The sequence below is a fragment of the Oncorhynchus mykiss genome, chromosome 22 (assembly GCF_057628025.1).
Source record: "Oncorhynchus mykiss isolate SJ-2025 chromosome 22, ASM5762802v1, whole genome shotgun sequence".
Taxonomy (NCBI): domain Eukaryota; kingdom Metazoa; phylum Chordata; class Actinopteri; order Salmoniformes; family Salmonidae; genus Oncorhynchus; species Oncorhynchus mykiss.
In genome coordinates, this window is record NC_143043.1 from 20106035 (window position 1) to 20131630 (window position 25596).

Below are 25596 nucleotides of genomic sequence, written 5' to 3' on the forward strand. Positions count from 1 at the left end.
TCTCATCGCTGGGTTTCCCTTTGTAATCCGTTATCGTCTGTTATCGTCTGCAAACCCTGTCATATACGGCGAGTGTCAGAGCCAGTGTAATAGGATTCCACCTTCCACCTATATTGTCCTTTTGCATGTTTGGTGTCGGAGGCTACACCGTGCACCTGGCAACCTTGGCTAGCGCGCCCCTGTTGTTCTGGACGACTGTGCTCTCGCTCTGTGTGGCCGATGTGAGCAAAACTTTTAAACAGTGTAGCAGAGTGGCCTAACCTTATGATAATGTCTAATTCATTGGGTAATTAATTATGGAATATAAAATATGGATGTATACAGTGGTACCACATATCATTTAAGTTGATTGGGAACTTTTTTAGCAAGTAAGGACAAACGGTACGTGTCACAATTATAATCTGAAGGTTCTGTAGAGTTCTTTCAATGACAAGTCGGATTCAAAATCTCAGAGACGGTGATATTATTTTATAACACAAAGAAGATTTATTATAAAACAAGTAAATACTACAGTACAGGATAAATGAATCAGTGACAGATTATGGAAAAATTATGAGCAATGAAGTACTTAGGAGAGGATAGTTTCTTTTAACTCACAAGAATAGGACAAGCAATTATAGGACAAGCAACAATGATTCTAAACAAGAAAGTGAGGAATTTAAGAGAGAGATAGCCTAAGCAGTATTGAGGTACACACAGTTGTACACGCTCACACCAATAGGGATTAAAGGATTGAGAAAAGGCTGCATTGAATGTGTTTACGTGGAATTCCATAGTAGCTCAATCTCTGGTTGGATTCCCAAATGTTCTTTCCAGTGCGAAAAATGGAGAAGGTTCCTGTTCAAACAGTTCCAGGGTGGTGTCTTCGTCCAACTGAGATCAAAGCGAGAAGCAGAAGACAATCGTTCAAAATTCCAATATTGGCGTTTGGCCTCCACTCATTGAGATCGGGGTGGATCAATAAGTAAGGGTGCTTTCCAGTTACCAAGTACGCTGATGTCTGAGCAGCAGATGGATTTCGGTCAGCCGTGGCTATTGTTTTCGCGCCACACTTTTATACACTGCATAAAATATAAACGCAACATGCAACAATTTCAAAGAGTTACAGTTCATATAAGGAAATCTGTCAATTTAAATAAATAAATTTGCCCTAATCTATGGATTTCACATGACTGGGAATGCAGATATGCATCTATTGGTCACGGATACCTTCAAAAAAAGGTAGGGCCGTCAGTATATGGTGTGACCACTTTTTGCCTCATGCAGCATGACACATCTCCTTTGCATAGAGTTGATCAGGCTGTTAATTGTGGCCTGTGGAATGTTGTCCCACTCCTCTTCAATGGCTTGGCAAAGTTGGTGGATATTGGCGGGAATTGGAACACTGTCATACACGTCGATCCCGAGCATCCCAAACATGCTCAATGGGTGACATGTTTGGTGAGTATGCAGGCCATGGAAGAACTGGGACATTTTCAGATTCCAGGTATTGTATACAGATCCTTGCGACATAGGGTTGTGCATTATCATGCTGAAACATGAGGTGATGGCGGCGTATGAATGGCACGAGAATGAGCCTCAGGATCTCGTCATGGCATCTCTGTGCATTCAAATTGCCATCAATAAAATGCAATTATGATCGTTGTTCATAGCTTACGGCTGCCCATACCATAACCCCACCGCCACCATGGGGCTCTCTGTTCACAACGTTGACATCAGCAAACCTCCCACACGACGACATACTGCTATCTGCCCGGTACATTTGAACCTGGGATTCATCCACGAAGAGCACACTTCTCCAGTGTGCTAGTGACAATCAAAGGTGAGCATATGTCGACTGAAGTTGGTTACGACACCAAACTACAGTCAGGTCAAGACCCACAGATAAGCTTGCCTGAGACATTTCTGACAGTTTGTACAAAAATATTCGGTTTTGGAAACCCACAGTTTCATCAGCTGTCCGTGTGGCTGGTCTCAGACGATCCCCCAGGTGAAGAACCCTGATGTGGAGGTCTTGGGATGGCATGGTTACATAGGGTCTACGGTTGTGAGGCCGTTGGGACATTCTGCCAAATTCTCTAAAATGACGTTGGAGGAGGCTTATGCGACTATCATTGATTGCCTTGCTCCTCTTGCTGTGCTCCTTCGACTCCGCTATCAGATGTGGGAGCTCCAGGCAACACCAGCCAGTCAGATAACAAAAAACGACAAGGCGGAGATGCATCCAACAAGCGCGAACGCAGTCCAGCCACCGGCGAAGAAAATGTAAACATTCCACTCTGAGTTTTCCCTAGTTTCTTATGTAGGCTGGTGACCTGCATGATCAAGGAAGCAACCTCAAGCCTATAATCCTCGGCAAGCAAACAATTGGTGCATTGGAACTCTGAGTGATCCAGGTTTGTCCCAAAATAAAGCGTAGTTGATACAGCTCCTACAGCACTGGAACCATTCATTTATTTCTCCAGCCAAAGAGGGCTCCATTGCAAAACTCACCTGTTACCAACTTCGTTAGCTTGATGGCTAGCAGCTTTGTGTGAAAGTTCATTACTTTTTTGACTCATTACCTATGCTGCTGCTACTGTTTATTATCTGTCACTTAACTAGGAATTATATGTACTGTACATGTCTCCCTCAATTACCTCGTACCCCGTGTATATAGTCAAGTTATCGTTACTCATTGTGTCTGTATTATTACGTGTTTTACTTTTAAAATTATTTCTCTATTTTCTTTCTCTCTGCATTGTTGGGAAAGGGCCCATAAGTAAGCATTTCCTTTTTAGTCGAAACCTCTTGTTTACGAAGCATGTGACAAATACATTTTATTTTATTTATAGATTATCATCGAATATGAATTTTTGTTCAAATATGTTCAATTTAATTAGGTTTTAGAGTCATAAAGCAACTGAGGAAAAACACAATTGCTACGTATTATACCACTTAAAAAATAAGAAAAATGTGTCTAATCTCAACTCCGTGCTGAAAGATCTGATAGACGTTCTATCTTTTGTCAAATTAATAATTTTCCATAGTTTACAAATGTTTGTATTGACTTTTATTTTTTGAGATAAGAATGTCTGTTTTGAGTATTTGCTTGTCAACTCTGTCACTGCTAATTTCGATTAAGGCATTAATGAGTGAGCAAGGATGGACTTAGTCAAAATAACTATTTGTTCAGCACTTTAGAAATGTACAGCGACAGAATTCAGAACATGGGCCGTTCTTACAGTATTCTCCCTGTACACCAAGTCAGAACCATAGGATAAAAAAGGGGGATTATAAGCAGTCATTGAAAGCTCTTACAATATTCGATGATGACATTTCTCTAAAACAGGCTATATGCTACATGTGCACCACCGAGTCTGAACAGTAGGCTAAATTATGAGGGGGAAATTGACCAAATTATTAGGGCGAGGAACATGGGCTACTAACAGCTTACTACACAACATACACTTAGTATTACTTTCTTAGCTACAACATACATATCTCCCTGGCATACTCACCTTGTTATGCTGTGCTCACTTGAACAGGGAGGTGGCGCGGCGGTCCTTTGTGGGCAAATGTTGCCATCAAAGTCTGGCATTCTCTGGATTCAATGTGCTTTCAAGAAAATTGGGAACTCTGAAATAAACTAGTTTGAATCATGAAGACGTCAGTGATCTTCAAGTCGGAGCTCTAGAAAGAGGCCAGAGTTGCCGACTTGAAACTCCGAGTTCAAACCGTATTATCCAAGTCGGAGTTCCCAGTTGTCTTGAACTCAATGAAGTCTGAGATTTCCCAGTTCCAAGTTTCCAGTTGTTTTGAACACGACAGAAGTCATGCTGGATTGACAGCATTGCCAATGTTGAATGTTTATCCTGTTAAGCTTGGAAAAGAGATCCTTAAACCCATACTTGGACCACACACCCACCCCACTGAATAGCAGGCTAGTGATTACTTTGCAATGCTTGCAGTTAGCCACTGATTACTTCCAAACCACTCATTGTTGAATTTGCGATTTCCAACTTGTTGTGTAATGTTTATGTCCAATGGCCAGTGAGCACTGATACGTTTTATCTTTAATTTCTCTTCATTATTTATCTTTATATGACCAGGATTGAAAAGGATTTGCCAGTAGATTGTCGACTTGTTTCATGATGATGACGGCTAGCTAAGATTTTGAAATTATTCCACTTTGTTACATTACAGCCTTATTCTAAAATGGATGAAATAGTTCCCCCCCCCCCCCCCCCCCCCTCATCAATCTACACACAATACCCCATAATGACAAAGCAAAAACAGATGTATAAAATGTATAACATTTTCAAAAAACGAAATATCACATTTACATAAGCATTCAGACCCTTTACTCAGTACTTTGTTGAAGCACCTTTGGCAGCGAATACAGCCTCAGGTATTCTTGGGTATGACGCTACAAGCTTGGCACACGTGTATTTGGGGATTATCTTCCATTATTCTCTGCAGATCCTTTCAAGCTCTGTCAAGTTGGATGGGGAGCATTGCTGCACAGCTATTTTCAGGTCTCTCTAGAGATGTTTGATTGGGTTCAAGTCCGGGCTCTTGTTGGGCCACTCAAGGACATTCAGAGACTTGTCCCGAAGCCACTCCTACGTTGTTTTGGCTGTGTGTTTAGGGTCGTTGTCCTGTTGGAAGGTGAACCTTCACCCCAGTCTGAGGTCCTGAGCGCTCTGGAGCAGGTTTTTAATCGAGGATCTCTCTGTACTTTGCTCCGTTCATCTTTCCCTCGATCCTGACTAGTCTCCCAGTCCCTGCCTCTGAAAAACATCCCCACAGCATGACGCTGTCACCACCATGCTTCACCATAGAGATGGTGCCAGGTTTCCTCCAGATGTGACGCTTGGCATGCAGGCCAAGAGTTTATCTTGGTTTTATCAGACCAGAGAATCTAGTTTCTGAGTCCTTTAGGTGCCTTTTGGCAAACTCCAAGCGGAGTGTCGTGCGCCTTTTACTGTAGAGTGGCTTCCGTCTGGCTACTCTACCATAAAGGCCTGCAGAGATAGTTGTCCTTCTGGAAGGTTCTCCCATCTCCACAGAGGAACTCTGTCAGAGTGACGATTGGGTTCTCGGTCACCTCCTTGAACAAGTCTTGCTCAGTTTTGATGGGCGGCCAGGTCTAGGAAGAGTCTTGCTGGTCCCATACTTCTTCCATTTAAGAATGTTTGAGGACACTGCGTTCTTGGGGACTTTCAATGCTGCAGAAATGTTTTGGTACCCTTCCCCAGATCTGTGCCTCGACACAATCCTGTCTCAGAGCTCTACGGACAATTCCTTTGTCCTCGTGGCTTAGTTTTTGCTCTGTCATGCACTGTCAACTGTGGTACCTCATATAGACAGGTGTGTGCCTTTCCAAATAATGTTCAATCAATTGAATTCACCACTGGTGGACTCCAATCAAGTTTTAGAAACCTTTCAAGTAAGATAAATGGAAACAGGATGCACCTGAGCTCAATTTCGAGTCTCATTGCAAAGGGTCTGAATAGTTATTTAAATAAGGTATTTCTGTTTTTGTTTTTTTATAAATTAGCAAAAATGTCAACTTTTCGCTTTGTCAATGTGGGGAATTGTTTGTAGATTGATTAGGAATTTTAGAATAAGGCTGCAACGTAACAAAATTAGGAAAAAGTCAAGGGGTCTGATAACTTTCCGAATGCACTGTATTTAGGGCAGCAGCAGCCTCTTAGGCGCAAGGTTGAGTAACAGGGTGGTAGCCAGCTAGTGATGGCTATTTAACAGTCTGATGATGACCCTGAGATGGAAGCTGTTTTTCAGTCTCATGGTACCAGCTTTGATGTAGCTGTACTGACCTAGCCTTGTGGATGGTAGGGGGTGGAACAGGCCGTTGCTCGGGTGGTTGATGTCCTTGACCATCTAAGAAAAAAATCCATCACCTAAAACCGGTAAAGTCTTGACGCTTACATGATGTGATAGCTGATACTTTAGTTTATAAAAAATATATATTTCAGATGTGATTATTATGAAGAAAACATTCAGTCGAAAAAATATGGGATATTTCAGTCTAAAGAATCCATGAGTTCCCGAAAAATCAGTTGTCTACCCGACAGAATTACAAGTTACAATCTGTGCGTAGATTGTATTGAGAACATTTGGTTCACCTTTGCCCTTTCATTCAGAGGCAAACTAACCAATCCGATTGCACGTTATTGTGGAGTGGCCAGGTCTGGACGCTCACCGTGAAGTCAACATGGTGAGTACAGTTTATTGATAATATGTCCATATTTTGAATTACTAGCTCATTTAAGTATCATACTGTATGAGGTGTTTGGCATAAACGATCAATATATGAAAGGGGATAACCAACATAGCTATATTTAATTTGCTTAGTGTGTGTCGTCAACTGTCGCTAGCTAGTTAGCGCGTAGCTAGCTAATTCAACAGTTAACGTTACTCAGCTAGTTTGCAGCTACTTCGCTAACGTTAGCGTACTGCTGTAGGGAATCCTTTTTCAGTACCTAGCAAAAGTTAGACCAGCGTTAAAGGGGTAATGTTATTTGTGGAGGAGTTACCTGTGTGAACACATCACGTTATCCAACTAGCTAGCAATATGTTTGCGTTGACACTCCGCGAGAATAGCAGCTAACGTTAGCTAGTCAATGTATTGAATAGTTCATGCTAGCTAGGTAGCTATGTTTGCTAGCATGGCGGTAACTGTATTATCTAGCTAGCCTGCCTGTTATTAGCAAAATTTGGTTGCAAAAAAACTGAACAGCCCACGGGAAGTTAAGCATGTTTTGTTTTGCAACGAAAACCGCTTAACCGTTTACTCTAGGAACCAAACGGAAGCAAGACAGGGAACAGGGATGGACATACCTGAATTTGTCTAATACAAACTCGTTTAAGTTGCAAAACGTTTTCCGTTTGGACTAGGCCTAGTACAGTACATATGTGAGCCATATTAACATACAAGCTGTAACTGTATAAATGGGGTCTCTTGTTCATTCATGTCCAGTCTTCAGATGGTAATAATGGCCAGAGCCAAGCACCTCCTTTTGCTGGGGTCCCAACCTCAGGCATGCCACCGCCTTTTGTAAGTTGGTGTTGGAAAACACCTGTATCTTCTATGTGTTCCCAATGGCATCTCAAAATGGGGTCTCATTGAGTGTGTTGAATCTCACAGCATGTGTCTCCTATATTTTCACCTGTCTAGATGGGACCACCGGGAATGCCGCCTCATTACCCACCAATGGGAATTCCACCCATGGGACAGAGGCCTCCCAACATGGCTCCCATGCCGCCTGGCATGATGCCACCTGGCATGATGCCACCGATGGGACAGGTGAGCCGACTATCAAGCTTTAAGTTGTCATTATCAGTTGTCGTCACAGAATGTGGGCCACACATTTTAAAGATCAATCGTTTGTCATTTGTTGGAATTTTCCAGTTTAGCTCTCAACAACCTAGACCACCTTGTGTAGTGATTCGATTTTAATTGAATATAGGCCTAATGAATTTTGCCGGGGACCCAGGAAGTACAATGTTGGAGTTGGACTAGAAGCTTAGCTTTGGTTGACTCTTTGGAGTGTGTTGCAATTGTTTTTAACCTACCTTTTCCCAAGAGTTGGCACAAAAATATTCTCATCACTTGGGTTTGTACTATTTGCTGCCAATATAAACTAACACTCCCCTCTTTATGTATCTGGACAGTGATGTAAAATGTGGCTTTATACTCCAGCATTTTGGATTTAAAGGCCCAGTTCAGTAAAAAAAAAAAGATTCTTTATATATACTTCCACACTGAGGTTGGAATTATACTGTGAAAAGTATGATAATGGAACAGAGTTTGGGAACAAACAACTCAAATACTGCAGTGCCAGACGTGTCCCCCTGCTTAAGCCAGTACATGTCCAGGCCCGTCTGAAGTTTGCTAGAAAGCATTTGGATGATCCAGAAGAAGATTGGGAGAATGTCATATGGTCAGATGAAACCAAAATATTACTTTTTGGTAAAAACTCAACTCGTCGTGTTTGGAGGACAAAGAATGCTGAGTTGCATCCAAATAACACCATACCTACTGTGAAGCATGGGGGTGAAAACATCATGCTTTGGGGCTGTTTTTCTGCAAAGGGACCAGAACGACTGATCCGTGTAAAGGAAAGAATGAATGGGGCCATGTATCGTGAGATTTTGAGTGAAAACCTCCTTCCATCAGCAAGGGCATTGAAGATGAAACGTGGCTGGGTCTTTCAGCATGACAATGATCCCAAACACACCGCCCGGGCAACGAAGGAGTGGCTTCGTAAGAAGCATTTCAAGGTCCTGGAGTGGCTTAGCCAGTCTCCAGATCTCAACCCCATAGAAAATCTTTGGAGGGAGTTGAAAGTCCGTGTTGCCCAGCAACAGCCCCAAAACATCACTGCTCTAGAGGAGATCTGCATGGAGGAATGGGCCAAAATACCAGCAACAGTGTGTGAAAACCTTGTGAAGACTTACAGAAAACGTTTGACCTCTGTCATTGCCAACAAAGGGCATATAACAAAGTATTGAGAAACTTTTGTTATTGACCAAATACGTATTTTCTACCATAATTTGCAAATAAATTCATAAAAAATCCTACATTGTCATTTTCTGGATTTTTCTCTCATTTTGTCTGTCATAGTTGAAGTGTACCTATGATGAAAAATACAGGCCTCATCTTTTTAAGTGGGAGAACTTGCACAATTGGTGGTTGACTAAATTCTTTTTTGCCCCACTGTATATAACACAGGACAATCACATTTTTGACTGCACTGGGCCTTTAACAGAAATAACAAGTTAAAAATCATAAATAATGATGAGTGAAAAAGTTGGAGGCTACAACAACATGCGAACATCTCACCATTACCTATAATGGGGGAGGGAAGCATTTTTTTGGGGGGGTATGACCTTTGCTTCTTTAACTTTCTCACTCATCATCATTCACGATTCATTCATTGTTGTCCATAATCATGGTAGCATCGACATTGATGTAGTAGTGTTCACAAACATTTTGTTTTTACTAAAAGTTAATAAAAATTCACCATTCACTTCCTATTAGGCCAAAGTCCGGAGCCCTGGTATGCCTTAAATAAAAGGTGACATTCTGTACTTTTGCCTCATATGAAACATTTGATATCAAATCCAAAATGCTGGAGTATAGAGCCAAATTCCAAATGTTAGCGTCACTGTCCAAATGCATACGGAGGGGAGTGTGTGATCTCATTATCCAAATGAAAAAGGTGTGATCCGAGATGTGTATGATCCAGCTGCCTGCCTGAGAAACGGGGCTCAGGTGGCGGCGAGGAACTGAAGATTGGAGCTTCACAGATCACAAGCTGTGGCTCCGTTCGCACTGTATAAGACTCAGTTCGTCGCTCTCACCCTGCCATGTCTGCTCTCACTGTGTATTAATACCCAGTGTGCACCCAGTGCGCCAGGCGGGGGGTGAAATTAACGGGTCCAATGAATATTTCATGATGCTCTTTTATTAGATACCAGGCATGATGCCACCTATGATCCCCGGGATGATGATGCCCCCTCACATGTCTGCTGCGGCGATGCAGCCAACAGGACCGGTAAACTCACTCGCCTGCCTCCTCCACTGCCTCACTGTTGTGCTTTGCACTTTTTAAAATAGAGCCCTCAGGTTGTCAGGAGTGACACCATTAGCTAACGTGGCAAAGCATAGGAACACTTACCAAAACAGACACCGGCTACCAATATAGAGGGATTTAAATATTCAACACAACTTGAACATGTACATTCCATCTCCATAATAATTCTAACTTAATTAGGCAACATTTTTTTCCCTCAGAACTGTACAGGTACACGTTTTCTTACAGAGATGCAAACTTGCCACTATTCGGCGATATTTACCGTTTTGATCTCAAAATAGGTAATCTATGTGAATCCTGTAGCTCTGTAAAAAAAACTAAGGTGGAGATCTGTAGATTAGAGCCTATTATATTTATTTCAATTGACTGATTTCCTTATTTGAACTGTAACTCAGTACAGTCTTTGAAATTGTTATGTTGTGTTTATAGTTTTGTTCTGTGTGTATATATGTTTTTTTACACCATATACGAACAATAACTTAGACGCACACAAACGACGACTACATCTTATCTACCCAGACCGGCATGCTCACACCCCCATCCCTATTGCCTGCTATTCTAATAATAAATCATTAGATTTTTTTCATTGTGTTAATGATGGTGAATTGATTTAAGTTCCAACTTTGTAGTATATATTTTATTCAAGATGAGTGATAAGTGACTCGTCCTGCACATTGGGTATCTCACTACACCCTCATATGATATGTCTTGAAATATGCAGACACGCGGATTAAAAGTTTGTTTACATTGTAATACTTCTGACATTGAATTCTACCGTGCTAATATACAGTGCGTTTTATATAGGGAAATAATGCACCCTCTAGAATGCCCTTCAAGCCAATCAAAAACGAGTATTCAACAATGCCAAGGTATTTTTCATAATCAAACGGAAACCAAACAGATCTCAAAAAGCACTAATCGCTCAGCATTAGAAAGTATTCAACCCCCTTGACTTTTTCCACATTTTGTTGTATTACAAAGTGGGATTGAAATGTATTTAAATCTGCACAAAATACTGTCAAAATGGAAGAGAAATTATGTGAATATTTTTTATAACGACACTAATGTATCTTGATTAGATACGTTTTCAACCCCCAATTCAATGTTAGAATCACATTTGGAAGCAATTCGAGTCTTCTGGGGTAAGTCTCGAAGCTTTGCACACAATATTTGCCAATTTTTATTTTAAAAACTCTTCAAGCTCTGTCAAGTTTGTTGTTGATCATTGTTAGACAGCCATTTTCAAGTTTTGCCATAGATTTTCAAGCTGATTTTTTTAAGTCGAACATTCAATGTCGTCTTGGAAAGCAACACCAATCTATATTTGGCCTTTTTAAGTTGTAGACAGCTCTGCAAGCGTTATGTCAAAATGCGTTCGTTACTCACCAAATATGGAGTTTCCGTGAGCAACTATCGTCATTTACTGACGTCACACCTGGTATGTACTTCCAAAAAAGGTCAAAATAACATTTTACGAGCAATCGAGAGAGACAATTTGTCTGGAAATAATCTGTATATTGTTTCTGACCAAGTGTGCATGTGCCAAATTCACCTCAACACCTCCAATAAACTGAATTACTGCCACTCGCATCTCGGCTGATCTAGCAGCAGTACAGAATCCCCAAAAAGCACTGATTTTTATCACCTACAACACTGTATGAACCTATTTGACATGCGTTACATGGAATGTAATAATATTTAATGTAAGTAAACTTTACTTTTCATCAGCCAACAACATGAGTAGACCTAACAAACAGCAAGAGCTTCTAGCCTATGTCAATCTACTATCCCCCTTAGTACAGTCAATCTATTCTATTCTGTGTGAGAATTAAATATGCCAAACATCGTTTGGGACAGTTGTCGGATGCGATAGATCCCAAATTAATACAACCACTAGCATCAAACTTTTTTACGCAATGTGGCTGACATAACAGATCAGAACGTTTAGCTTAAAATGTTGATAAACCAATAGGCTATTTCCTCACATAAGCGCGGCAATGCGCACACTGCAGTAGGCTATAAGCGCAAATGTTCCATTCACGGGGAAACACCATTGTCAAAAGTGACCACGTGATTATGCATGTACTGCTTTTATTATCAAGGTGCACTTTTATAGTAAATTATCTTCTCTAAACTTGATACTCGCGGGCTGCTTATATATGCCAGTTAGGCTCTACACCCCTTGAAAAGTGTGCTTAATTTTAAGTTATTTGGCCACATTCAGTTGTGATAAAAACATTATCAAAACATATAGGCCTATGGGCTAGGCTACATCAGGCAACTATGATTTGAAAAAGTTGCAAAAAAGGCATTGTTTCTTGCCTTACGCTGGGCATCATTCACAAGTGATAGTATTGTCACCCATCAGACTTGTTTTGATTTATATTGGACCATTATCATACACTTATCTCGAAACAATAATACATGTAATCTATGCACTTAAATAGCGAATGGAGGACGCTTTTCCCATGGTTCGTTTTCATTCCAGCCAGGTAGGCTTTACTCCTTTTGTAAAGACAAGCAATGTGCTTAATATTAGGAATATGTAAATATAGTTGGCCTAGCCTATAGAACGCTGATGGAATCCTCTCTTTAATAGAGGCCATCACTCTGTTTTCTCGCGCAATTGCATAGCCTATAGAAATATTGTGCAACATGGGCTCTCATTAAGTGTTTGATTCGATTTTTGATTCGGTTTACATTGATGTCAGAGTGATTAGAGGGACAATAGAGTGCTGAATACCAGGCAGTTGGCAAGTTGTCCGAACCTCTGGCAGTCTCTATGGGGGTGCCACAGGGTTCAATTCTTGGACCGACTCTCTTCTCTGTATACATCAATGATGTCGCTCTTGCTGCTGGTGAGTCTCTGATCCACCTCTACGCAGACGACACCATTCTGTATACTTCTGGCCCTTCTTTGGATACTGTGTTAACAACCTTCCAGGCAAGCTTCAATGCCATGCAACTCTCCTTCCGTGGCCTCCAATTGCTCTTAAATACAAGTAAAACTAAATGCATGCTCTTCGGCGATCGGTTGATCGCTGCCTGCACCTGCCCGCCTGTTCAACATCACTACTCTGGATGGCTCTGACTTAGAATACGTGGACAACTACAAATACCTAGGTGTCTGGTTAGACTGTAAACTCTACTTCCAGACCCACATCAAACATCTCCAATCTATAGTTAAATCTAGAATTGGCTTCCTATTTCGCAACAAAGCATCCTTCACTCATGCTGCCAAACATACCCTTGTAAAACTGACCGTCCTACCAATCATCGACTTCGGCGATGTCATTTACAAAATAGCCTCCAATACCCTACTCAACAAATTGGATGCAGTCTATCACAGTGCCATCCGTTTTGTCACCAAAGCCCCATATACTACCCACCATTGCGACCTGTACGCTCTCGTTGGCTGGCCCTTGCTTCATACTCGTCACCAAACCCACTGGCTCCATGTCATCTACAAGACCCTGCTAGGTAAAGTCCCCCCTTATCTCAGCTCGCTGGTCACCATAGCATCACCCACCTGTAGCACGCGCTCCAGCAGGTATATCTCTCTAGTCACCCCCAAAACCAATTCTTTCTTTGGCTGCCTCTCCTTCCAGTTCTCTGCTGCCAATGACTGGAACGAACTACAAAAATCTCTGAAACTGGAAACACATCTCCCTCACTAGCTTTAAGCACCAGCTGTCAGAGCAGCTCACAGATTACTGCACCTGTACATAGCCCACCTATAATTTAGCTTTCCCTACTGTATTTAATTTATTTTGCTCCTTTGCACCCCATTATTTTTATTTCTACTTTGCACATTTCTTCCACTGCAAATCTACCATTCCAGTGTTTTACTTGCTATATTGTATTTACTTTGCCACCATGGCCTTTTTTTGCCTTTAGCTCCCTTATCTCGCCTCATTTGCTCACATCGTATATAGACTTGTTTCTACTGTATTATTGACTGTATGTTTGTTTTACTCCATGTGTGACTCTGTGTCATTGTATGTGTCGAACTGCTTTGCTTTATCTTGGCCAGGTCACAATTGTAAATGAGAACTTGTTCTCAACTTGCCTACCTGGTTAAATAAAGGTGAAATAAAAATTAAAGTTGCTAATGGCCATCGGCAGTATCAGCTTGGAGATGTCTAATTACCGTGACTAAACGGTCACATGGAATTTGACTGCCTTCATGACTTGTGACCGCCGGTGTGGCAGTAATAGTCACCGCAACAGCCCTAGGTGACAGCAGTAAATTATAGTAGTTTCTCAGGGAAACTCCATATTTGGTGAGTAAGAATGTATTTTGACAAAACGCTTGAAGAGCTGTCTAATCAAACCAATTATAAAAGTTGACAAGTTATCATACCCATTCACAGGGTTGGTAAACTCTGGAGATTTCTTTGGTGTTTAGAGTTAAGCAAATCAGCCTTTTAATTTCATTGCACCTTTTATGTGTGGAATGATCTACAATACACTTTAAAATTCGAAGAATTGGTGCCTCTAAAGCATTTGATTGTGGTTAGGGGACTGTTACTGAAGAATGTATTTTTTATGGTTTGGTATGTTTTTCATATTGTTGTGTATAATACCGTGTATATAAATGTGTAGTTTATTGTAAACTCGGCAAAAAAAGAAATGTCCTCACTGTCAACTGCGTGTATTTTCAGCAAACTTAACGTGTAAATATGTGTATGAACATAAGATTCAACAACTGAGAAAAACTGAACAAGTTCCACAGACATGTGCCTAACAGAAATGGAATAATGTGTCCCAGAACAAAGACGGGGTCAAAATCAAAAGTAACAGTCAGTTTCTGGTGTGACCACCAGCTGCATTAAGTACTGCAGTGCATCTCCTCATGGACTGCACCAGATTTGCCAGTTCTCACTGTGAGATGTTACCCCACTCTTCCACCAAGGCACCTGCAAGTTCCCGGACATTTCTGTGGAGAATGGCCCAAGCCCTCACCCTCCAATCCAACAGGTCCCAGACATACTCAATGGGATTGAGATCCGGGCTCTTCGCTGGCCATGGCTCTATAGAGTACAGGCCTTGGTATACCGCTCATTCCTTCGACGATAAACACGAATCCGACCATCACCCCTGGTGAGACAAAACTGCTACTCGTCAGTGTAGAGCACTTTTTGTCAGTCCTGTCTGGTCCAGGGACGGCGGGTTTGTGCCCATAGGCAACATAGTTGCCTTACTGCAGGCCTACAAGCCCTCATTTCATCCTCTCTCAGCTTATTGGTGACAGTCTGAGCACTGATGGAGGGATTGTGCGTTCCTGGTGTAACTCGGGCTGTTGTTGCCATCCTGTACCTGTCCCACAGGTGTGATGTTCGGCTGTACCGATCCTGTACAGGTGTTGTTACACGTGGTCTGCCACTGCGAGGACCATCAGCTGTCCGCCCTGTCTCCCTGTAGCGCTGTCTTAGGCGTTTCACAGTACAGACATTGCATTATATTGCCCTGGCCACATCATGCAGATGAGCAGGGACCCTGGGCATCTTTCTTTTGGTGTTTTTCAGAGTCAGTAGAAAGGCCTCTTTAGTGTCCCAAGTTTTCATAACTGTGACCTTAATTGCCTTAATGACCGTTCCACAGGTGCATGTTCATTAATTGTTTATGGTTCAATGAACAAGCATGGGAAACAGTGTTTTAAACCCTTTACAATGATCTGTGAACATATGTGGATTTTTACAAATTATCTGTGAAAGACAGGGTCCTGAAAAAGGGACGTTTCTTTTTTTGCTGAGTTAATTTTGATGTGTATTGTGGTGTTATACAGGGCTTCTCCTGGAAAAGAGACCATGGTCTCAGCATTGACTCCCTGTCAAAATAAAGGTTAAATACAAAAAACATATGGGAAAATGAATGGTTTCTAACTGGGCTAGAGGAGATTTGTCATTCATTTTCTCCTCCTCTGTCCAGATACTGGTTCAGTTAACCATGCAACTTATTATGTGACTTGTTTAGTACATTTTTACTGCTGAACCTAGACTTTCCATAACAAAGGGGTTGAATACTTAATGGCTCAAGACATTACAGCTTTTCATTTTTTATTAATCTGTAAGAAATTCTCATAACAGAAATCCACTTTGACATTGAGGTAGATCAGTGACAATCTAATTGAATCCATTTTAAATTCAGTCTGTAACACAAAATGTGTGAAAATCAAGGTGGTTGAATACTTTCTGAAGGCACTGTTAGTTTGCTTTGGATGAATGTTATCTGGAGTGGAGTAGCTCAAATGAATACAATTTGTGTCTCAGACATTCAAAGTGCTTCGGGGACAAGATCATTTCAATCTTAAATTGGAGAAAAGTCAAAGAAAAACAACTTTCTTTTTTTTTTACCACTTAAAACATCTTGTTAAATGGAGCATCACATCCTTACACTCCAGGTTTCTCCCTCCAGTAAATGGTTGAGTGATTTATGGAAGCTACATTTCAGTCTGTGTGTTGCTTTCGACAGCAGCCAGCTGTTTAACTATATGCACTAAGAGCTGCAAGCTGTCAAATAAACCTTCCACCTGTCAACTCTGATGTATCAAGACCACAGAGATTTTTGTCTTTGTGTTAGACGCTCGAGGGTACAAGCTTGTGTTGTGTTAATGAAGCACATTCAGGTCATCATTTTTGTTAACTAATACAATTCTCTTCCGCAGCCTGGAGTGGACACAACTGGTAAGGCTTGAATCGGTCTATGTTTTATTTAAAAAATATATATATTTAGAAAAAGCTTTTATGTTGTCTTAGTGATTTTATGAATTCTAATTATTGCTTTTTTTTTCAGTCACTGCTGCGCCTGGAACAGTTGTAAGTACAGCCTCATTTCTGTGGATAAGTTAATTTCATGTAATGATCTCTAGCAGTATCTAAATGACCGACCCTGCTATGTGTAATGTTGAACAGGGTACCACAAATGGCACGCCACAGGATGACCAACCGAAGAAGGTTAGTGAACATTTTTAAGTGGAAGCCTTTACTAACCACAGATGGCCCATTGTTTTCTGTGCAAAGATGTAGACTTAATTAAATTTTGTTATAGCCTTAGATGGAAAACATTTCTTGGGGGGGATGAAAACCTGCTTGATTTAATGGTTTGAAATCTAGTACTTTCCATGCAAATGTAGAATTTGTATCACAGAGCCCTTCATTTACCTGTTGCAAGTGTTGTTGCGTGGTGAAGGCAACGTGTGGTTGTCATCCTCAGAAGTCTGTGTGGACAGAACACAAGTCCATGGATGGGAAGACCTACTACTACAACACCGAGACCAAGCAGTCTTCCTGGGAGAAGCCTGATGACTTGAAATCTCCTGCAGAAGTAAGGCCTCACAAACGTACCCATCCCTCCCCGCACACTATGGATGTGTCCTAAATGGCATCCTGTTCCCTTTATAGTTCATTACTTCCTTTCATAGTGCACCCGTAAGGCTTGTAAAAAAAATATTGTGCTACGTAAGGAATAGGGTACGATTTGGAACGCAAATACTATTCCTCCCCAACTATCTTCATCGTCTACAATTTGTGGAGCGTGTCTAGACCATACCTGGGTTCAAATACGTGTATTTGTTATTTAAATACTTTTTGCCTGTGTATTTTAGTATTTTCAAATACACAACCCAATTCAAGTATTTCAATGGTTATTTGTAAAAAAAAAAATAATTAAATAAATAAATAATATATATATATATATATATATATATATATATATATATATATATATATATATATATATATATATATATATATATATATATATATATATATATATAAAAAATGAAAGTATTTTCAAATGCTATTTTCAAATATCTGAATACTTGTTTTGAAATGTATTGACAAGTAATTGAAATACCTGATAGTAATTGAACCCAGGTCTGGTAGAGACGCCATATTTTTACTTTGTGCTTTGCAGCAAATGCTGTCAAAATGCCCATGGAAGGAGTATAAATCAGACAATGGCAAGGCGTACTACTACAACTCCCAGACTAAGGAGTCCCGGTGGACCAAACCTAAAGAGCTTGAAGATCTGGAAGGTGAGCCTGTGCATTAATGATCCTTTTATAATCTACTGTGAAGGACCAGGGATCGCATTTACTCATCCTTTAGACCAGTGTAAATAGCAGGGGGTCAGACAAAAACAACTACTAGTAATCATGGGATCAGTCTCATCCCTTTGCATGAATTAATCTTTGCACTATTTATTCATAGACATGAAATGTGTTCCTCAAAGTTTCCTGCGAGACATTGTTAACAGGTGTATATCCTTTCTTTTAGCCATGATAAAAGCAGAGGAGAATGGGTAAGAGCTGCTTATTGTTACAACTACTCTACAGTAGGGTTGGGCGATATTATGATGGCATCATATACCAATGATGATTGACAGCCATTGTCGATGGTGACAACATTGTGATGTCACAAACGATGGTTTAGCCTTTGAATCGGAATGGAGTCGGGGCAGCGCCCGACATGCAAAATTCCCTTTTTTGCCATAGCCTACATTTTCAATAAATATGTGGTAGGTAGACTAACCTCTTAACACCTACGCAAGAATCATGTGAAACAGTATGGAGAGTGTCTACGAATGAGACCCCAAAAATTAGTTGAGTGCTCAAAACAAACCCCCGACTCAGACGTTGCAAGAGGCTTTTGCCCGCGGCACACCACATGGCAAAGAATCGTGAAGCTGGAAGGAGATAACAGCTGTGGTTAAAACTTAGCAGAGACATGGGGGTTTCGTGAGTTGGTGCTAACACTCGACCCAAGGTACCAAATGCAAAATACCTTTTTAATTGTTGAGTATAATTCAAAATGTAATAAGAAATAGGCCTTTACGTGTGGTCATTTTATATAAACAATTTATTCATTGAATTTACAGAATTTGTATATCGTGATATGTATCGTTATCGGGGTATGAAATGACCTATACCGGGATATGAGATTTTGGCCAGCCCTAATCCCCATTTAGCTTTTGCGATAGCAGCAGCAACTCTTCCTGATGTCCACATACAACCTAAAACATGAAATAATACAGCTCAAGGTTGGAACTTTATAGATGTCAAACGTCACACACAGCCTACAAATCAATAGATATACACACACACACACAGTATCTAGGTCAAATAGGGGAGTTGTGAGGTGTTGCTTTATCTGTTTTTTGAAACCAGGTTTGCTGTTCGCTTGAGCAATCTGAGATGGGAGTTCCATGCAATCATGGGTTTATATAATATTGTATGTTTTTTTTTATTGAATTTGTCCTGTATTCAGGGACTGTGAAAAGACCCCTGGTGGGGTAAGTGGGTGTCAATGCTGTGTGTAAGTTCATTATCCAAACAGTTTGGAATTTTCTACACATTGATATTTATTTATAAAAAGAAGTGATGCGACCAGTCTCTCCTCTACTTTTAGCCAAGAGAGACTGGCATGCGTAGTATTGATATTAACCCTCAGATAACATTGAAGAGCAAGACATGCCGCTTTGTTCTGGGCCAACTGCAGTTTTACTAGGTCCTCCTTTGCAGCACCTGACTTCAACAAGTTATACTTAGACAATATTATAAATATTTATTCATAAGTGTTTGTTAATGTCCTTGAATTGCGCAACAGGCATTACATAAGCTCCTGCAGCAGAGCTTTCAATAAGCGGGAATACAAAATAAATTAATCATGAGTCTGTGTCAGTTGTCTTACAAGCAATAGCGTACTTAACAAATTGTGCAGTAATATCAAAGCCAACATCAATCAGATACAAAAATGACTTTATAAAACTTTAAAAGTGAATGAACTTGGCTTAGGCTAAAAACGAATAAGCCCATTATCCTTATGCCTTTTTATATCAAATTGTAAAAATCCTAAAGTAATGTACAGTGCCTTGCGAAAGTATTCGGCCCCCTTGAACTTTGCGACCTTTTGCCACATTTCAGGCTTCAAACATAGATATAAAACTGTATGTTTTTGTGAAGAATCAACAAGTGGGACACAATCATGAAGTGGAACGACATTTATTGGATATTTCAAACTTTTTTAACAAATCAAAAACTGAAAAATTGGGCGTGCAAAATTATTCAGCCCCTTTACTTTCAGTGCAGCAAACTCTCTCCAGAAGTTCAGTGAGGATCTCTGAATGATCCAATGTTGACCTAAATGACTAATGATGATAAATACAATCCACCTGTGTGTAATCAAGTCTCCGTATAAATGCACCTGCACTGTGATAGTCTCAGAGGTCCGTTAAAAGCGCAGAGAGCATCATGAAGAACAAGAAACACACCAGGCAGGTCCGAGATACTGTTGTGAAGAAGTTTAAAGCTGGATTTGGTTACAAAAAGATTTCCCAAGCTTTAAACATCCCAAGGAGCACTGTGCAAGCGATAATATTGAAATGGAAGGAGTATCAGACCACTGCAAATCTACCAAGACCTGGCCGTCCCTCTAAACTTTCAGCTCATACAAGGAGAAGACTGATCAGAGATGCAGCCAAGAGGCCCATGATCACTCTGGATGAACTGCAGAGATCTACAGATGAGGTGGGAGACTCTGTCCATAGGACAACAATCAGTCGTATATTGCACAAATCTGGCCTTTATGGAAGAGTGGCAAGAAGAAAGCCATTTCTTAAAGATACCCATAAAAAGTGTTGTTTAAAGTTTGCCACAAGCCACCTGGGAGACACACCAAACATGTGGAAGAAGGTGCTCTGGTCAGATGAAACCAAAATTTAACTTTTTGGCAACAATGCAAAACGTTATGTTTGGCGTAAAAGCAACACAGCTGAACACACCATCCCCACTGTCAAACATGGTGGTGGCAGCATCATGGTTTGGGCCTGATTTTCTTCAGCAGGGACAGGGAAGATGGTTAAAATTGATGGGAAGATGGATGGAGCCAAATACAGGACCATTCTGGAAGAACCTGATGGAGTCTGCAAAAGACCTGAGACTGGGACGGAGATTTGTCTTCCAACAAGACAATGATCCAAAACATAAAGCAAAATCTACAATGGAATGGTTCAAAAATAAACATATCCAGGTGTTAGAATGGCCAAGTCAAAGTCCAGACCTGAATCCAATCGAGAATCTGTGGAAAGAACTGAAAACTGCTGTTCACAAATGCTCTCCATCCAACCTCACTGAGCTCGAGCTGTTTTGCAAGGAGGAATGGGAAAAAATGTCAGTCTCTCGATGTGCAAAACTGATAGACATACCCCAAGCGACTTACAGTTGTAATCGCAGCAAAAGGTGGAGCTACAAAGTATTAACTTAAGGGGGCTGAATAATTTTGCACGCCCAATTTTTCAGTTTGATTTGTTAAAAAAGTTTGAAATATCCAATAAATGTCGTTCCACTTCATGATTGTGTCCCACTTGCTGTTGATTCTTCACAAAAAAATACAGTTTTATATCTTTATGTTTGAAGCCTGAAATGTGGCAAAAGGTCGCAAAGTTCAAGGGGGCCGAATACTTTCGCAAGGCACTGTATGTAAGAAAATAACCTAACAGTGCAAATAAGTCTGGATTTAAACCTCTTAATCATCTGACCCTCAATTTTCCCCTAAAATGACATATCCAAATCTAACTGCCTGTAGCTCAGGATCTGAAGCAAATATTCTTGATACCATTTGAAAGGAAACACTTTGAAGTTTGTGGAAATGTGAACGTAATGTAGGAGAATATAACGCAATAGATCTGGTAAAAGATAATATATTTATTACATTTTTTATTTGTATCTTTGAAATGCAAGAGAAAGGCCATAATATGATATTGCAGTTTAGGTCGCAATTTAGATTTTTGCTGCTAGATGGAGGCAGTTTGCAAAGTTTAACATTGATCCAGTGAAGCATTGTAATACTGGACAATATTTTGTATCAAGTCTGCCCAAATATGCCGAATTGATACACTTTCAAGTACATAACTATAGAGAACATAAGAAATGATATGGTAATACAAAAAATTAAGTTTACACACTCCCAGGAATGTCATACATGATGGATCATTAGCTTATACACTAACTTTCACACATCTAGATGGCTGGGCGGGGTGGGTGTGGAGCCAGAGACAGCAGGGGTTCAAACTGTAGAACCCAGTTCCCTACATTTGAATTTAAAAGTGGATTTTATGAAAAACAACTATGCTACATTTTTATCTCTGGGACCCTCAGGATGACAAATCAGAGCAAGATTGCTGAATGTAAGTACATTATTTACCTAAGGAGGTGAATGTATCAAACCAGTTGCCGTGATAAGTGTCTTGTTATTGTGCACTCTCCTCTAACATTAGCAATTTTTTACTGTAAATTGGGCAGCACAGTTAGATTAACAAGAATGTAAGCCTTTTGCCCACATAAGACATGTCTATGACCTGGAAAGTTTCCTGTTACTTACAACTATCATGCTAATCACATCAGCACACTTTAGCTCAACCATCCCGGTATAAGAACACCGATCCCGTAGAGGTTAAAAATAGGCTATAATTAAAACTGAATTAAAAGTACAATGAGTAACCATTTATACCACCGTTCAAAAATGTGAGGTCACTTAGAAATGTTGTTTTTGAAAGAAAAGCCTTTTTTTGTCCATAAATTTAAAAAAAACATCAAATTGATCAGAAATACAGTGTGGACATTGTTAATGTTGTAAATGACTATAGAATATCAAAGGACAGCATCCCGGAGTCACCTCTTCACTGTTGACATTGAGACTGGTGTTTTGCAGGTACTATTTAATGAAGCTGCCAGTTGAGGACTTGTCCTCTTGCTCAGTTGTGCACCGGGGCCTCCCACTCCTCTTTCTATTCTGGTAGAGCCAGTTTGTGCTGTTCTGTGAAGGGAGTAGTACACAGCGTTGTACGAGATCTTCAGTTTCTTGGCAATTTCTCGCATGGAAAAGCCTTAATTTCTCAGAACAAGAATAGACTGACGAGTTTCAGAAGAAAGTTCTTTGTTTCTGGCCATTTTGAGCCTGTTATCGAACCCACAAATGCTGATGCTCCAGATACTCATCTAGTCTAAAGAAGGCCAGTTTTATTGCTTCTTTAACCAGGACAACAGTTTCAGCTGTGCTAACATAATTGCGAAACATTTTTCATTTTTCTAATGATCAATTAGCCTTTTAAAATGATCAACTTGGATTAGCTAACACAACGTGCTGTTGGAACACAGGAGTGATGGTTGCTGATAATGGACCTCTGTATGCCTATGTAAATAATCCATAAAAAATCTGCCATTTCCCACTAGAATAGTCATTTACAACATTAACAATGTCTACACTGTATTTCTGATCAATGTTATGTTATTTTAATTTATAACAATGTGCTTTTCTTTCAAAAACAAGGACATTTCTAAGTGACTCCAAATTATTATTTTTTTATTTTATTTTATTTTTATTTTTATTTTTTTTTACACCCTGTCTTAGGCCTACCTAAAGACTTGGGAGTAGAGTGACAATATTTCCTGCTGTACTGAAAACGCGTTCAGACGGAGTGCTTGTTGCACAGCTGCATATGTATTATGGGCGACGTTGGCCATGACTGGAAAGCGATCCTCATTTCCTCTCCACCATTCTAGGTGGGTCATCGTTTCCTCCGATGGCATCTTCAGTGAGTTAGGCTGGGAGCTCTGCTCTGGACCGCTGTTGTGTACTCTGTGTGACTGAGCGCAACTTTCTTTTACCAAGGAAAACAACATAACTAGTGTTTATTCTTAACAGTGATTTAATAATGTTGTTTATTGCTTTTCTAACTATGTAAATTAGAATAATTACATACAGCTTAGTCTAAGCACTAAATCATAACCAATGTGTGTCACTACAGTCCTAATATTGCGTCCTTCCCGCGACTTGACCCCTCCGTCCTCCCGCCCGCCCCAGAACTTGTAACTAACTATAAGCTATGTGCCAAATAAATGATCTCCAACTCAGGGCTTGCTAGTTAAGTGGTTAACTTGCAAGATCAAACTTCTTGGTTACAGCAGAGACGGTCAATCCCCCTCTGGATCAAGATCCCTGCTGCCTTCATAGTTTTTTTGGGGAGGGATGGAAATAGCGCCCCTTGTGTGCACTGCCTGTAATACCATCTACCCGGTGTGGTACAGGAACGGTATGAACATCTGGATACCGCCCAACCCTACTCTAAAGACTTTATTGCCAAAGCCATTTTACCTTTATATTACCTCAAATAAAAAATATCTTTGTAGATGATGGAACACATTAACTTAATCAAATGATCAAAAACATTTCCTTTTGATCTGTTATTTATAGTTCTATTAGAATGGAATGGCCTAATTATTGTGACATTTGAAAAGGCACTCCTGTTATAATTAAAAGCATCATGGGGAATGCACTATCAAGGTCCTCCATCACTAACGTAACTGATTGCAGGACATCGGAGGTAGGCGCTCCTTGCGCTGTAATCGCCCCCACCCTTCAGCCTGACAGTGCTGCTGTCATGGCAACCATGATGATGGAAATGCCGGTCATGATGCCGATTACAACAGTTTTGGAGGAACAGATGTCCCAGGTGCCCATGCATGTAGCGGAGGTCAGCGCTGAGGCGCCTGTGAACTCCACAGAAGAAGCGGTCAGCATGGAGGCCCCAGCCAGGTACTACAGACCTCCCATTTTCCCCCCAGATAGAATAGAGAAGCCCGCAACATGGGCTTTACAATGAACTCACCAGGAATCTCACTCAAATGTAGTAAAGGCACCGACCCTAATGTACAAACCTATGGTAAACATCAGTTTCTCCTGTCAGTGGGGCGACCTATATTATCAGAACACATGCCGTCAGTGCCAGGGGCTGGTCTAGTGGTATGGGGAAATATGTGGTCCATGGGTGGCACACTACCACTTGACCAGCCCCTGGCACTGACGGTATGTGCTGTTCAACCATTCACTTTCTGTAAATTTTCCCTTTACCTTTTCCCTATCTCCCAATTTCATATTTTAATCTATATCTGCCAATAAAACTTCAAAATACCCAGAAAAATGTGTCTCTAAAAAAAGAACACACACCATCGGACTACCAAAAACCTTGGTGCCGTTTTTATCTGAGGACAGTATTCATATTTTTCTTCCTTTCTCTCTCTCCTTTTAGTAATGACGCTTCAAAGGATGAGAGGCCAGAGCTGGTGAAGAAAACGTACAAGTGGAACACGAAAGAAGAGGCCAAGCAGGCCTTTAAAGAGCTCCTGAAGGAGAAGGTGAGGATTCCTTAACTCTCCTGCTGCTCAGTTGGGACTCCTGCATGTGTCATCCCAATGATTATTGGAATTTACAATCTGAACATTACATCTCGCTCATAAAGGCAAAGTGTGTCAATGAAGCTTGTGCGAGCTGGAACGCCTCATAGGGCAGGAGCCTAGCTCCTGTTTCTGTAGCGTGAGGCAGCTTGATGTCCAGGGGTTGTACTTGTACAGGACACTAGTCGATCTCCTTAATGCTGAGTGCTTAATGAGTCTTTTGGTTTGACTTGGCCAGGGATTGAACTCACAACCTTCCAATCTCAGGGCAGACACTAACCACACGGCCACTGAGTCGGTTGCAGCTCTCCTAGCTAGCCAACAAAATGAACCTCAACCACACACTTTTGTCTGAGAACCACATTAATCCGGTTTGATGATAAGGTGCTCGTAGTGCTGTAAGGACTCCACCTAAAGATTGTTTACCAATATGGCCCTCCTGGACTGAATCCATCTCGCCTCATCGTGAGCACTCTCAGGTTTTAGCATGATTGCTAATCCTCACCGCGCCTCCTGTTGCTGTGGCAGTGGATGTGTTGTTTTTGACCGAGGAGGTGGCTCAGCACAGCTATATTTAGGTCTTTTTAATTTGGCGCACAAAGCTCTCCTCTGAGATTGCTTTCACCGTTTCCCTGCGAGATCTTAATGACTCCGTCTTTATGATTAGCGTTATTGGATGAAGGCACGGGCCTGGATTAAGACAGCGGAGAGTGGCATGCTCCACTGGGTTAGAATAACTCTGGTTGTGTCTCAAATAGC

At 40.8% G+C, this 25596-nt stretch overlaps 1 protein-coding gene across 7 annotated transcripts in view; it reads left to right on the forward strand.

Annotated features, from left to right (window-relative positions):
- The first annotated feature begins 5813 nt into the window (after positions 1–5813).
- Positions 5814–25596, forward strand: part of LOC110501528 (pre-mRNA-processing factor 40 homolog A) — a 34602-nt gene continuing 14819 nt past the window's right edge. For 4 of the 7 annotated variants that reach the window (XM_021579171.3, XM_090215688.1, XM_021579172.3 and 1 more), the window contains exons 1-12: positions 6143–6223; positions 6986–7063; positions 7184–7312; positions 9483–9566; positions 16273–16291; positions 16401–16423; positions 16520–16561; positions 16821–16931; positions 17523–17643; positions 17885–17909; positions 23978–24199; positions 24693–24798. In XM_021579171.3, coding sequence (XP_021434846.3) covers positions 6221–6223; positions 6986–7063; positions 7184–7312; positions 9483–9566; positions 16273–16291; positions 16401–16423; positions 16520–16561; positions 16821–16931; positions 17523–17643; positions 17885–17909; positions 23978–24199; positions 24693–24798 — 963 coding nt within the window. In that variant the 5' untranslated portion in view covers positions 6143–6220. The other 3 variants (XM_090215690.1, XM_090215691.1, XM_090215692.1) reach the window with 2 other exon arrangements.